Source organism: Dromiciops gliroides, chromosome 2 (assembly GCF_019393635.1).
Source record: "Dromiciops gliroides isolate mDroGli1 chromosome 2, mDroGli1.pri, whole genome shotgun sequence".
Classification (NCBI taxonomy): Eukaryota; Metazoa; Chordata; class Mammalia; order Microbiotheria; family Microbiotheriidae; genus Dromiciops; species Dromiciops gliroides.
In genome coordinates this window covers 473,943,813-473,958,982 of record NC_057862.1, presented here as the reverse complement: position 1 = coordinate 473,958,982, position 15,170 = coordinate 473,943,813, and the positions used below count along the sequence as shown (strand labels likewise).

Below are 15,170 nucleotides of genomic sequence, written 5' to 3'. Positions count from 1 at the left end.
ACCCTTCTCATCTGCCACATTCACATTTAGGAATGCTACAGCACCTCTATTTCCTCTTCTTCCCTTTCTCCAGAAGTAGAGAATGAAACAGACTAAAATTATCAGAAAGGAGAGGGGGAGTTTGTCAGGAAGCTTAGTTAGTAGATGTTTATTAAGCACCTGCTATGTGCTGGGCACTCTGCTAAGTGCTAGGGATACAAAGAAAGGCAAACGATACCCCTGTCCTGGAGGAGCTGACAATCTGTTGAACTGCTGGATCCTGGTTTCCTTTCTGCCCTCGGTGAGAAAGAAAAACTTGCTGGAGATGACGAGAAAATGTCAGGCTAGCAGGGGAGTTGAAAGATGCCCAGTAGTTCCATCTCTGCCACTGAAGGGTTCTGTGACTTTGTCCCAGCTTTAGCCTTCTCCTCAGTAAAAGGGGGAATCTCATTTTCCCCCTGCCTTTTCAAGGATCATAAAGTATGCAGATTCCTTGAGAGAAATGCTCCATCATGTCCCCTGGGTTCTCAGAGGCCCAACCACTGTGGAGCATGAATCCCAGCTGTTCCTCCCATTCTGGAGAAGCTCCAAGTATGGGCTCAGAAAACAGGTGGTCTGCAAGGCCACCAAGACCAGACTAGACTCAGCCATTTGCCAGCAGGCTGACCATGAGGTGATTAATTTTGGGGCCACAGGAATATTCAGAGACCATGAGCTATGGCATGGAAGGGCATGACCTGTCTTGGGAGCGAGGGCGAGTACCCATGCTGATGCAATCATGACTCTAAATAATTAACATATTGGTGAACACACATCACACATGACCAGTTATGAAGCCAAAGGCAGACTCCACTTATTCAAAGGTAGACTCCACTTATTCAAAGGTTAACCCAACATCCTCTGCTCTCTGTTCAGGTCTTTCGGTGTGCTCTTGTGGGAGATATTCTCCCTTGGATACATGCCATACCCAAGCAAAAGCAATCAGGAGGTCCTGGAGTTTGTCACCAGTGGAGGACGGATGGATCCACCCAAAAACTGCCCTGGGCCTGTGTATGATTCCATCTACTAAGTATAATTTTTCTTTTTAAAAACTATTCTGGGGGCAGCTAGGTGGCACAGTGAATAAAGCACCAGCCCTGGATTCAGGAGGACCTGAGTTCAAATCCAGCCTCAGACACTTGACACTTACTAGCTGTGTGACCCTGGGCAAGTCACTTAACCCCCATTGCCCTACCCAAAAAAACCCCCCAAAAAACACCACCATTCTGCTCTTCTTTGTTTTCCATGAAGGGTCAAAGCACTGATCTCTTTTAATGTGCCTAGCTAGGATCAGAGGGGCTAGAATAATACACTGCTAAAATGGATGAATGAATGGGGGAGAAAAGCATTTCTGCAATGATGACTATGCACCAGGTTCTGTACTAGATACTGGGAATACATAACAGAAAAAAAGAACAAGGAGTAATGGGGCTATCGGCTCACCAAGCCTACAATGGTGTGTCTCCTAGGACGTCACATGAATGCTGCTCCCTGAAATCAAATGCTTGGTCTCTTCTGCATGACATTCTCAGTGGAAATAGTCCAAGGAGTTAAGGGACCTGGGGGAGGGGGGGAGTGGTCTTCATTTATGGAAAATGAGAAGGTTGGACTCAGATTCCTTCCTCTTCTAATTTCTATGACCATACCTTGGAGCTGACTAATTTAGAATCTGTCTCCTACCTTTTCTATAGCCAAAGACAATGTAGACAGACAAGGTGGTTCGAGTCTCCTACCTCAGATATTGTTCCACAGCAGGGGTGGGGCCACAGGATTTCTGGATGGAAACTAATTAGTCTGGGGAGATGAGAAGCTTGGCACAGCTCTCTCATCAGGATGCTGTTCCCTGACCCAACACCAGAGGGCAGCATGTGACAGTCGAATGTTACCTAAGTTGCCTTCCCAGTTCAATGTCGCCCTCCAACATGATGGTTCTTGTTTAGGTTGTGCAAAGATAAAACACTTATGTCCTTCCTGCAGTTCATAGTGAATTTTCTCATTTTCCTTTTAGGTACCGGATCATGACTCAGTGCTGGCAGCATCTGCCTGAGGATCGGCCCAACTTTGCCACCATCTTGGAGAGGATTGAATATTGCACCCAGGTACCAACTCTTCTTTTCCCTTGACTGACATTTACTTATTCTATGTGAATAAGACTTTGAAGACAAAACCGATCATTAGGAAACTTAAATTTTAGGTTGTACCTGTTAAGGAATAAGATAATTCCAGCTGGTTTACAATAACCAAAAGTTACCATTAATGATCTCTAAAGTAGACTATGCAAAGGAAATTGTGGTGCTGAGAAAGCCTCACCCTGCTGTAAAACAAATAGCAGCATCTGTCTCTTTCTGCACCAATTCATTCAATCAACAACAGTTGGTTAACACAGTAACATGGGCAATCCAGAGGGATGATGGAGAACAGTTAAATGGCATAATAGTTGTGCCACCATTCCAGTATCTGGGAATGGCACTTAACTGGCTCATTTAAGAAGGGTGGTGGCTATTGCCCACCTATGTAACACTGGCCTCAACTCTGCTGTCTTTGGGCAGAACTTGTTCCTAAGGAGAGGGGAACTGACACAAACCTTCAGTAAATAGATAATGGCCTGCCTGCATCTCTGTGAGTAGCCTTAGGAGTCTTTCCTCACATAGACATTTCTATGGGCTGTCAGTTTGCAGACTTGCTGGAAAGACATCTTGAAGAAGAGGAAAAAGGAAGAACAATTCTGATATCAATGTCTCCGTGTCAATCCTGGGGGGGGGGGCATTTGGCAAAAGGGTGAATCTGTGATGTGATATTTCACCTACAACTGAGGCTACATGGCTGCTACATGATTGCCTAAGACTCTACTCAATCCTTCTAGGGGCATGTTTGAGTGCCCCAAATATTATTGGATTTACAGATTCCTGTGCTGGATTCCATCACAAATAGAAATACAGAAAACAATCCCTGCCTTCAAGGAAAGTAAGAGATAGCAAGAGAAGATTAATGTGCAGGTCATGTATACTCCTTCAGACTTCCTATAGGCTGAACATCCCTACTTCCTTTAACTGTTCCTCCTAGAAGTTTCTAGAGCCTTTATTGTTGTGATCACCATCCTCTGGATATTCTCTAGAGTCTGTTAATGGCCTTTTTAAAGAGTGATCTTCAGAACATTCCAGAGTTGGTCTGCCCAGCACAGTGTAAGGGACTATTACTTCCCCAGTACCTGGACCATCTTTGTTAGCATAGCCGTATCCTTGCCTGGCATGCAGGTGACTGAGGTTCAGTTCTCTAGCATGTGATTTTTGAGAGGCAGTGTGGAGCAGTTACTAAGGAGCCAGCCTCAAATCCAGGAAAACTTTTGGTTTCAGGACCCTTATTTTTTTTCCAAACTTAGAGAAAAACATTTCTTCATTAAGTTTCTCATTTCCCTACAACATGGATTTTTTTTCAATTAAAAAATTGTTTTCTATCCCCTCCAACATTGGAAAAAGCAAAATAACCTCACTGCCCCATCCGAAAAATATAGTCCTCATTCTGCATCCTTGTCTATCACCTCTCTCATATCAGGCAGAGGGTAGCATGCTTTGTCATTGGTCCTCTGGATTCAAGACTGAATAATGCATTGATCAGTTCTTTTCTTTCAGACTTGTTCTTCTTATAGTGTTAGTAGATAAATTGTTCTCCTGGTTCTGCTTACTTCATTCACTTAGCATTAATTCAAATACATCTTCCCAGGTTTCACTGAAACTTTCCCTTTCATTATTTCTTATATATTTCTTATATATATTTCATTCATTCAGGCAGCTAAGTGGTGCTGTAGTGGAGAGAGTGCTAGATCTAGAGTCAGGAAGACCTGGGTTCAAGCCCAGCCTCAGATATTTACTACCTGTGTGACCCTGGGAAAGTCACTTAACCTGTCTGCCTTGGTTTCATCTGTAAAATGGTCATAATTGCACCTTCCTCTCAGGGTTGATATGAGGATAAAGTGAGATACATTTAAAGTGCCATGTAAGTGCTATTATTAATCACCATAACATAATTTGTTCACATTCCCCAATTAATAGGCACCCCACCTTTACTTTTTAGTTGACTATGAAAAGAACACCTGTTTTTGTAAACATGAGTCCTTTTCCTCTTTATTTGACTTTTTTTTTTTGACAAAAAGTATTTTTATTTTGACATCTGAATAAGTGTTGACTCCTCAGGACACTGCCTTTGGCATCTTTTCCAACTTATTCATCAGCTTGTTGCACTGTGCCTTTCTCAGAAACATAGATACCATCCAAAAATTTTCTGATATCCTTGTTTTTTACTGTGGTGGCCTGTTGGATCAGGGCAGCTGAGTTTGATACAAGTTCAATATCATTTCCTTCAAGAATTAACTCATCTTTTTGGGCTTGAGAAACAGCACAAGCCACACCTGGTCTCATGCATACTCTTCGAATATATTTTTCACCCAAGAAATTTCTGATTTCGACAAGTGTGCCATTCTCTTGAATAACAACATTGATGGGGAAGTGAGCATACACAGACCTCATCTTGTAACGAAAACCCAGAGTAACACCTTTGATCATGTTTTGTACATGGCTGCAGATAGTTCGAACAGTTGCAAGTTCTTTTCGATTTCCCCACCACTTGTCCACCCGGAGCCTTTTTTTCTTCTTTCCAAGGAGACTGAGCTCAACATTGATATGGTTGAAATCCCTTCGGAGGATTCCTCTGGGCCCCTTCACAATAACTGTTCGACCCTTAAGAGAAACGTCAACATTTTCTGGGATGTCGACAGTCTGGTTGCTTAGAATGGTCTTCATTCTGACGGTGAAAGGGCCAAAGAGCTCTTTATTTGACTTTTTAGGGGGTATGGGCTCAGTACTGGCAGTGCTTGGACAGAGAATATGAATACCTTAATGACCTTGGGACATAGTTCCAAATTGCTTTCCAGAATGGTTGGACAAGTCCATAGTTCTACCAATAGTGCATCAATGTACTTGTTTTCCCACAGCCCCTCCAACATTCTGACATTTTCACTTTTTGGCAACTTTGCCAATCTGATGCTTCTAAAGTAGGACCTCAACGATGCTTTAATTTGCATTCCTCTAATTATTAGTGACTTGGAACATTTTTCAACATGGCTACTGATACCATAGATTTCTTCCTTTGAAAACCACCTCTTGAGATACTTTGACTTTCTCAGTTGAGGTTTCCTACTAAATTTTAAATTCCTCAAGGGCAGGGGCTGTCATTTATTCACTTCTGCAACACTAGTATTTATCACAATGGACATTTAATAAATGCCACTGAGTTGCATTGAATGTCCCTTAATAATCTGAGATGATAATGTCACATGCCATAGAATTTTAAATCTGGAAGGGACCTTAGAAATCATCCAGTCAGACCCCTAATTTTACAGCTAAAGAAACCAAGGTCCAGAGAGGTTAAGTTTATACAGCTAATAATTGGCAGAGTTATAACTCCAACAGCGCTAAAGATGTCTAATAGTTCTGTCATCATTATTGCTAAGAATATATTGATCTATTAAATATCAATAAGCAGATGACCTTGAACCTTGGAAAACTATCCTTAACTATGTAAACTGTAGAGCACTACATAAATGAGCTGCTGTTGTCCTGAATATTTTTGCCAGAAAGATGACGAACTCTCCCTTCTCCAAATCCCCTGTGATTTGCTCTTTCAGCACAGCGACATCCTCTCTAAATGTCAGCCATCGTCATATTCCTTTTCAGCAGAAGTGTCGAGACATTCTAGTCTAGAAGCATATTCCATGAGAAAAGCCTTGTAGCTCCCAGAGGTCCAACAGTGCAAAATGGGTTTGTTCTGTTGGTTGTATCACATTCTTTTCCTCATTTGTCTTCTTCCTCCTTCCTTCCTTCCACTTCTTGGGACATATTTTCTTTTTGATTTCATTCCCAGGATGATATTTTCATCTTTTCTAAGAATGTTCAGCCTCTCTAATACATTGGTATGTAAAGGGGTTGCTTACTTTTTCTTCTAGTCTAGAAGGGAGAGAGGAGCCTTCATTTGACAACATATTATTTCACTTGAGCTTCCATCAAGAAAACATTGCACATCCTCTGTAAGGCTCCCCAATAGCACCCTTGCCTCTCTAGGTCAAGTAGCACAGCACCCTCTGTGAATTACTGTGGGAACTGCAGATTCCAGATGCCTTTAGATTGCAAGTGTAAAACGAAATGAGATGAGATGCTCCTCTAGGCTGAATTACTTTTCACATTAAAAGTGTGCAAGTTTATTTTAAAAAATAGGAATTCCATATGAATTACTGAAAAGCTTAGACTTGAGGTCTAAGAAAGAACTAAAAGACCTCAGCTCTAGGCATGTGCTCTTGACCCCTTCTGTCCTCACAGCCTTTGTCATGATCATTTTACTTGTTCATGTACTGAATGCCTAAATAAGGGTTGTGTGTGTCAAGGGCCCCTGGTTAAGAACTCCTGTTCTCAATGGAAGTGCCTCACCTCTCCCTGGTCTCACTCTGGCATTAGACAACTGACAAAAACAATGCTACTCTAAATTTCCCAAAAGATGGGACACAATGCACTTATTTTCTGACCAGACAGTTGTTTTGTCACCCCATTCCCAAGAGTAATGAGTTATACAGCTCCACACCAATGCCTACTGCAACTACTAACATTCATCTAAAGATACCTTTTTTTTCAAGCTACTTGGGGCTGTTTATGAAAGACTATACTCTAAATGTCACTTTGACATTCATATATGTGTGTATAATACTAGATATTATACTAGTGATCTTACTTTAAATGTTTATAAATATGTGATTCTGAATTCCATAAGATCATGCTTCATTGCATGAGGTAGGCTGTAAATGGACCATTCTGAAAAATAACAAGCATATAAGACCCAAAGAATTTTAGGAGGGATAGGCTTTATTATTATTATTTATGAAATCTTACACATGGAGGTGGAGGTACCATAACAAATACCCAAGTTTAAAGTCTTTTAAGGTCTCTATGTAATTCCAAAATGGAAGGGAGGGAGGAGAGCACACTGGAAGAAGGAAAAAGAAGTAGGAGGCTACTTGTCACTTAGCCTGAGAGGGTACTATAGCAATGCAAGGTGAGAATGTCTTATAAATTCATTTCTCTTACCTTTAGGATCCAGATGTGGTCAATACTGCTTTGCCAATAGAATATGGCCCAGTGACTGAAGAGGAAGAGAAGGTGCCCATGAGGCCAGAAGACCCTGATAGGATACCTCCTCTCTTAGTCTCTCCACAGCAAGAGAAAAAAGAGGATGTGTGTCCACCATCTGTTCCCCCTCCACTGCCCACCACTTCCTCTGGTAAGCCCTTGAAGAAAGCAATGGCTCTGGAGCCCCCAGTCCGCATCACCAGAGGGACACCCATAGAAGGAGGGCATGTCAACATGGCATATTCTCAGTCCAATCCACCAACAGAGCTGCACAAAGGGCGTGGATCAAGAAACAAACCAACCAGTCTTTGGAACCCCACATACGGCTCCTGGTTTACAGAGAAATCTGCAACCAAAAACAATCCCCTGACAGAGAAGGAGCAGCCTGAGAGGGGTAAATTGGGGCCAGATGGACACCCTACCACAGGGCCAGCTAGTGTTGTACCTGGCAGGCTGCCAGGGTCCTCCCTGCTCTTGGAGCCATCTTCCCTGAGTGCCACCATGACGGAAGTGCCTCTGTTTAGGCTCCGCCACTTCCCTTGTGGGAACGTCCACTATGGCTATCAGCAGCAAGGCTTACCATTGGAGGCTACTACCACCCCAGCATCAGGCAGCTATGGGGATTCCGTTCTTAGAAACCCAAGTAGCATGACCCAGCCTGGTCCCTGAGCCTGTTCTGTACTCGCTTCTCCCCCACAGGATTCTGGAGCCCATGGAGGAGAGAGTTCAACACAACAGCTCCACCACCAAGCAGAGACCAAAACATTGCCTTTCATTTTGTGCCAATCTGCTCTAAAGTGCCACACACAGAGAGACTGAATTCTCAAAATGCACCAGAAAGGATGTGAGCATGGGTTCCTCCTACTCTTTCAAAAGAAGAACGTGTCATTTAAAAAAACAAGTGTTAAATGCAAGGCCCCAAGTTGGTCGCATAAGCTCCCATGCATGCACGGTCAACATGCTCCTCCTTAGGCTTGTCAGTAGCGTGCTCTGCTTCGGCGTCATGTCACACAACTCCCTGCCTGCGTGTTTCATAGTTTGGCGTCACAGGTGTCATTTACTTACCTTGTCGATATAGACATCAACCATTTGAATGTGGGGGGAGGGGGGAGCAAATTATTTATCTGTTGTGATTTGGTACAATGAGGGTCATCCTTCATTTGGAAAAGGAAAGCAAGACAAATAAAACTCGGCTGCCACATCTTCAGCTGTGTTGGTTCTTCTGAGGGCAGTAAAGGGACGGCGATAGGCCTGATAAGGACCATCACAAACTGTGCACTTTCATCTCAATGGAATACAGACATTCGGAAGACTGAGTAAGAAAAGACACCAGCAAGAGGGTCAGAGACTGTAACATCCCTTTACTGTACCTCTTGCCTTAAGAATATCTTCCTAAAAGATGAAAACTCCAAGGTTTTCCATTGGACTTTAAAACCCAGACTGTCTACTTACAATATAAATAACAAAGCTTTTCCATTAACAAAGTCTTAGGATAGTTGAATGAAGACCAAAAATGATGGGCAAAACTGCAGCCACCGTGATGCATTTCCAAAGCATAGAAACATGGCCACTGAGGGCCAAATGTGTCAATAAGTGACATACCAAATCCTAGCAATGCTTTCAGCCACACAGCCTACTAAAGAGAAATGCCTCAATTCAGAGCCATACCCTGGCTTGCAGGAGCAGCAGAAAATGCAAAAGAAGAAACACTGACGTATTGATCTCCTTCCCAGGGCTGGCCTGTTGTTGTTGTTTTTTTGTTTGTTTTAATTCCTTCCTTCTCTATCACTTAATCATGTTAAACATGTGAGCAGAACATTTCTGAAATATGCACAGCATAGTTTTTTGGCTATATTTCAGGCAGAAGAAAAAGCAGTTTTGCATTTTCCTTTGGTGATAAAAGGCCTAAGGAATTAGGAAATATTTGAGGAATTGATCATATTAGTGCACCATGGTTTCCTCAGCTTTGTTTCTATAGATGGACATGACACTGGTGTGACAGTTTGGGAATTCTGCAAACTCATCAACCTCTATTTTTATGAAATGACATTTTAATTTCCATTTTTTCAAGGTGTCACTCTAGTCTTCCCTTCACTTCCACATTTTTCTTCTCCCACCCTCCTCATTAACAGTCTCTTTCCCTGGTAGCCAGCATGCCTGGGTACCATTTTGACCTCCTTTGAGGCAAAATTTTTCATTTGTTGCTTGGTATTATGCAAAATGTCAATATTCTCTTTTCCCTTTCTGGTGTCCACTCTAACCCTAGTCAAGCCTGAACAAAAGTAATGTTTAATGGATGTTTGACTAAGGGGTGCATCGCAGTGCTTGAAGGGAATGCTAACCAGCTGGAAAACTGCTCATTTCTCCTAATTTGAGGTTAATCACCTACAAAATACCCTGGACACCCTCCCTCTTTCCCCACTACTTATTTATGATTGCGGGAGAAACAAAACCACTATAAGTATAGCATAGAGATGAAAAAATCAACACCAAAGTCTTTGAGAGCTCTCACAACTGCACTAAAGATAGACTAGAATGGAGGCTACAGCCAGTCCAATAATGGGTGTGGAAAAAAGGCTTCCATTTGAGAACATCCAAGGGTAGTTAAACAGGTACAATAATAACACATTTCCGACAGCTGCACTTGAGAGCTACACCCAAAACTGGGCCCTTTTCTAGTCTTAAAAATCTATTGATCTACTGAGGTTCAGAAGAAACCCAACTCACTGAACTACTGCAGCAGCTCATTGGAGCCAGTTCAACACCCAAAAGAGATGATCTCAGGAAGCTTCATGTGGCCTCTGGGTGCTTCCCAAGAGTACTGGCTTTACCCATTAGTCTCAGCTTAGTTTGATTGATTTTGACCCACCCCTACTTAAGAGTCCTTTAAAAACATATCCATAAAAGTTGTAATGAGTGTGGAGAATTTCCAAGTCAAAATGTTTGGTTTTTTTCCCCCAACAAGCCTAGGGATAGTTCTGATATGTTCTTCTGTCCACTCATCACTCAACCCATCTAAGCAGTTGTTCAAGCCATATTTTACCTCACCTGTCAAAAATGTATTTGAGTACATGCCTCCCTGGACGCAGGGCCCTACTAACACTAGTACTGGATTCTTTTCAACCTAAAAAAGAGACGTAATCCACATTTCCAAAACGTTGCTTTAGACTCACACCTACCATTAGGGTAGTACAAATGGCACTTGTCCAGGAGTCAAGAAACCTTAAGTCTAATCCTGCTTCTGCCAATAACAAGCTAGGAGAAAGGAAATCTCAATCAAAAGATATGTTTCCTTTTCAGCTTTGCTTTAACATATTCTGTGAATCCTATGTAGCTACTTGCCAGTGACCTCTATTAACCTCAGAGAGTAATTCCCATAGCCATCCTCAAAGGAGACCCCAATCTAAGAGAATGGGTGTCTTTCATGATATCTCATATCCCCAGGAATGGCAGTGTCACCATTTTAGATACTAGAGGTATTGTGACACGCCAACAGAACATTTTACACAGTGTCCGGTCAACCTGTCTTTACTAGTGACTTTCCAAAAAAGACTCCACAGAAATTAAAAGCTGATTGGCTTCATTTCCTAGTAGCAAATGATGTTCTGTCTTCTTTTGTGGGAGCACACAAAATAAAAATGAAGAGTTGCCATCTCAACCTGCTGCCCTAAAAGGAAGGATAATTACTGAGAGCAAATAGCTAAGTTTCTATTAAGAGCCCATTTTCACTCTGTGTCCTATATGGGCATGTTTAATTTTTAATAGCTTCTCAAGAACAAAGATTTATTTTTAACTCTATTCATGGCTTTAGAAAACATTTTAAAAGCTTGGTAAGAAGAGCCAGCCATCTTTTAAATACTTAGTAAGGGAAAAGTATAGACCAGTCAGTGAACTAAGAAAAAGTTTTTTCTCAGTCTAACAAGAATCCCCCTTGACAACCTACATGAAAGGCAGCAAGAATAACAGGATAGCCGAATGGAACCAGAAGACCAGAACTCTAGTCATCGCTCTTGCTATTTGCTAGCTGTATGACCAAAGGCAAAGTAATTCATGTCTCAGAGGTTCAGTTTTCTCATATATAAAACAAAAGTTAAGACTAGGTGACCTTTATGGTCTCTTTCACTTCTAAAAGTATCTTAGATTGCCTGTAATCAAAAAGTCATATGTATCTGAGTTAGTCTATCCATAGAGACATTGCACATTGAGACGATTTGGAATAAAATCTATGATCAGGATTTTCCATGTCCTTGGCTGTTGATTCAGAGTAAGGGCTAAAGCATAATATTAAATCATTAAAGGAAACGGATTTGATTCCTATACAGTCTAGACCAGGTGGCTTATAACAGACAAATTTTGTTCCATGGTTTTGGAGCAAGGAACTTCCTAATAAAATCCAGCAACATGCATTGAGCACTTACTGTCTGCACTCTGTAAAAGAGAGCTGGAGAGACACACCAAAGAATTTTAAGACATGACCCCTACCCTCAAGGAACCTAAAGTCTAGCAGGCAAGAAAGGTTAGGTTAAATATACACACACACACACACACACACACATGCATGCATACATATATATGTATATACATTTACACATACACACATACCCATATACAAACACATCTAATAATGGCAGGAAGACAGCTATACAAATGCAAACTACTTATTTATATGGACCTAGCCATTGAATATACATAAGTACTAAGAAAACGCTTATGTGAACAGAGAGTAAAACTGCATCAGTTTTACAGGTCTCATGGATTAAACAAGGCTGACAAGGGGGAAAGGAGAAGTCCAATTTAATGAGAAAATAGCAGTCCAGCCTCTGAGGGATCATCATTATTTCTCTCTTACCTATAGGCCATCAAAAATGGGACACTGCCACAATAGCAACCCTATTTGAAGTCAAATTGAAACACTATTATTTTTCCAATTAGATATTCACTTTTAAAATCTACTTTAAAAATCTGTTGTACTTGCTCATATAGGAAGCAACAAGGTATGATGGAGAGAACAATGCTGTGAGAGACCTTGGCTTAAATCAACCCTCTAGGGGCAGCTAGGTTGCACAGTGGATAAAGCACTGGCCCTGGATTCAGGAGAACCTGAGTTCAAATCCAGTCTCAGATACTTGACACTTACTAGCTGTGTGACCCTGGGCAATTCACTTAACCCTCACTGCCCTGCCCAAAAAAAAAAAAAAATCAACCCTTGAACACTCACCTAGATAATCTTGAGCAGGTCAGTTGACCTCCTTAGGCATCAGTTTCCTTGTGTGTAAATTGGCCTCTGAGGTCCCCTACATCTATAAATCTATGATCTTATATATTTTATTCTTAAAGATCAACATAGAAACTTTTAGGTGACCTCCCTTGAGCTGTACAGTAAGTGCTAAAATAAACCAGATGCCTAGGACCAGAAGGCACCTCTGGGATATAGCATCTTCCACCATCATAGTGGCTGTGTTGTCTGTGACCATTGGAAAGCACCCAAAGTGACAGGAATAACAATCAGTAACCTCTCCCAGAAGTCACAGTTCTGAGGTGAACGTCTGTCCTTATGTTTCTACAGACATCAAACTACAGAATCAATTGGATGATGCTCCTTAGAAGTCACTCTGATGACAATTATATTTATTTGGGAGCTCTTGGGGACTTTTTCATGGATCCCCTCCGAAAAACTAACAGCTGCCCAATAGGTAAATTTCCTCAGTACATCTAATAATATATATGGCAAATTTTTAAAAGTTCACTTAAGCCTAACTCTTCCTTTACATTTTAAGAAGCAGCACTATTATCTGAAGAACCGGTGTACCTCAGGACACAGTTCATTCTAACATCCCTAAGAACTAAGGCTGTGGCCCTGCTTGACAAGGGACCTTAAGAGAGAGATTTTTTAGTGGTTACACAGCACACCAGTATTAAAGTCAGGTCTCCAGTATCTCAAGCCATTAACTGTACAGCCTAGATTTCTTTCTGAGACAAAGAAGTAGGAAGAAATCTTTTGAAATAACCATCACAGTTCCAATTCTGTCTTTTGCAATGTGATGGAATTACTACCAAGATACATTTTTCACTGGCAGTTTAAGGAAAGAGGTTACCATATCACCCTGCGGCTGGGCCTACTGTCTAGATGAAGGGATAATCACAGTCTCCCAAACTGTCATTATGGTACTACACATGGCCATTAAAACTCATTTTACATCTCTTTTTTAAAAGACTTTCTTGTCCAAAAGTATTCACTAGTAACAGCCTTCCTTCATTAAAAACAACAGTGTGGGAGCAGGCTCTTGTCACTGCCACTGCCTTTTAGGATGACTTTCAATTGAGCCTCCTGAATCCTATGTGAAGGGTCTGCAGTCTCCTCTATCACTTAACCCTGGCTCTTTTCTCATGGTGGGCTGACACGATGTATGACTGGAAAGGAAAACAAAACTATCATTTTGGTTTTCAAACGGCTCAGCCTCCTTTTAGGTAAAGCCATAAAGGACTCAAAGTTCAGAGAGCACAGTCTCAGTAAGACAGACATGTGACCAGCAGAACACAGATGCCCAGAGCTTAATCACCCTCCAGATGCCAAGCGAGAACACATGGAGAAGGCTGAAAGCATCACTGACGTACATGCTAGGGAAAGCAAGGATTTGTAGCTGCTGGAGTTTGAGTCCAGGTAGGGTGGCATGCATGCACATACATATGTTTTGTTTACACTTACACACACACACACACACACACACACACACACACACACACGCTTGAATGGTGTGTAAAATGCATGAATCCAAACAACATTCTTCAGGCTAGACTGATTTCTGATGGTAGGAATAGGCTTCAAATAGATTTACAAGCAGTGTACACAACCCATTCTGTTTCTTAAGTGGTGCCAGTTATCATAGGTAGCAGGTGACATTTTTGGCCAACAGTCTTTCTTTAACAACCTGGAAATACAATTCTCACTATCCCCTAGAGTTAGAAATCACCCTCAGCTCTTCTGTCCAAAATGTGCAGTCACACAGAATTATATACAAGCACAATAACAAATACCGGCTATGTTGTCATCGTGAAGATATTCTGTTAGGACACATTCTCAAGAGAAGAGGCGGTCGGAAAGCTTTTTATTCTCCTCCTTATGCCTTTTTCCACTAAGGGGGAGGCTGTAAGAAGCAGGTCATGGGCTTGTCTCTACCTTACATGATGAGATTCCTTTATTTGCTCTCCACCGCCCTAAATTCCTCCCCCTCAAATGGCCCCCAACCCTTCCAACAAAAGCTTTAGCAAAAAAATTCAGTAGAAAACCTCCTTTTGCTTATGCAAAGGTATCTTGCTGCTCTGCTTTTAATAAAATCTTAACTTGTCCTGCTTAATTTATTCAGACCCACCCTACAGAGAAGTTTCCTGGGGTTGTCTGTTGTATATACAGCAGCTTATGTGACATTGTTTATAAATAAGGGCCTATGTACTTCAGGGATACTATGATGAGACAAATAATACTAATAATATATATGGTAATATGAGTTTTGTATTGACTATTGTATTTGTATTGTAACCAAGTGTAGTGAAACAAAAGGCATGAAGAATAATGAAAAAATAAAGTCGCATTACTGGCTTGCAAGCTGTCTTGGTCGATGTTACATCTCTGAGTCAACCAAGAAACCTGGAATCCTAATGAAAAGCTTCAGGGAGTAACAGAGTATCATACTTGGCAGTCAGGAAGCTATGGGTATAAATGCTGCCTACCACATTTAAAACTAGTGAGACCATGGGCAAATCATGACCTCACCTGAGCCTCAGTTTCCCTCACATGTAAAATGTGACTTCACCAGGGCTGTTGTGAGCACTTTGCAAACTTTAAAAGCACAGCACAAATGTCCATTATTAGAAGTTTAAATTACTGTCACGTCTATTCCCCGACAAGAGAGATTTCAATTCGAATTTTCAAACATAGACACGTGGTTTGAATGATATTACAATACAAGACAGCTCCAGCGTGGA

The 15,170-nt window shown here is 41.5% G+C and overlaps 3 protein-coding genes across 3 annotated transcripts in view; 1 reads left to right on the top strand and 2 right to left on the bottom strand.

Annotated features, from left to right (window-relative positions):
• Positions 1-14,768, top strand: part of ALK (ALK receptor tyrosine kinase) — a 1,073,674-nt gene extending 1,058,906 nt beyond the window's left edge. Inside the window, exons 27-29 of the mRNA XM_043982018.1 lie at positions 895-1,029; positions 2,027-2,117; positions 7,152-14,768. Coding sequence (XP_043837953.1) covers positions 895-1,029; positions 2,027-2,117; positions 7,152-7,856 — 931 coding nt within the window. The 3' untranslated portion in view covers positions 7,857-14,768. The remainder of the gene's footprint in view (positions 1-894; positions 1,030-2,026; positions 2,118-7,151) is intronic.
• CLIP4 (CAP-Gly domain containing linker protein family member 4) overlaps positions 1-15,170 on the bottom strand; it is a 117,784-nt gene that overhangs the window by 4,135 nt on the left and 98,479 nt on the right. The window lies entirely within an intron of this gene.
• LOC122740160 (60S ribosomal protein L9-like) lies at positions 4,149-4,822 on the bottom strand. The gene has a single exon (XM_043982029.1). It carries the CDS (start codon positions 4,812-4,814, stop codon positions 4,236-4,238), a length of 579 nt encoding a protein of 192 aa, XP_043837964.1. The 5' UTR covers positions 4,815-4,822; the 3' UTR covers positions 4,149-4,235.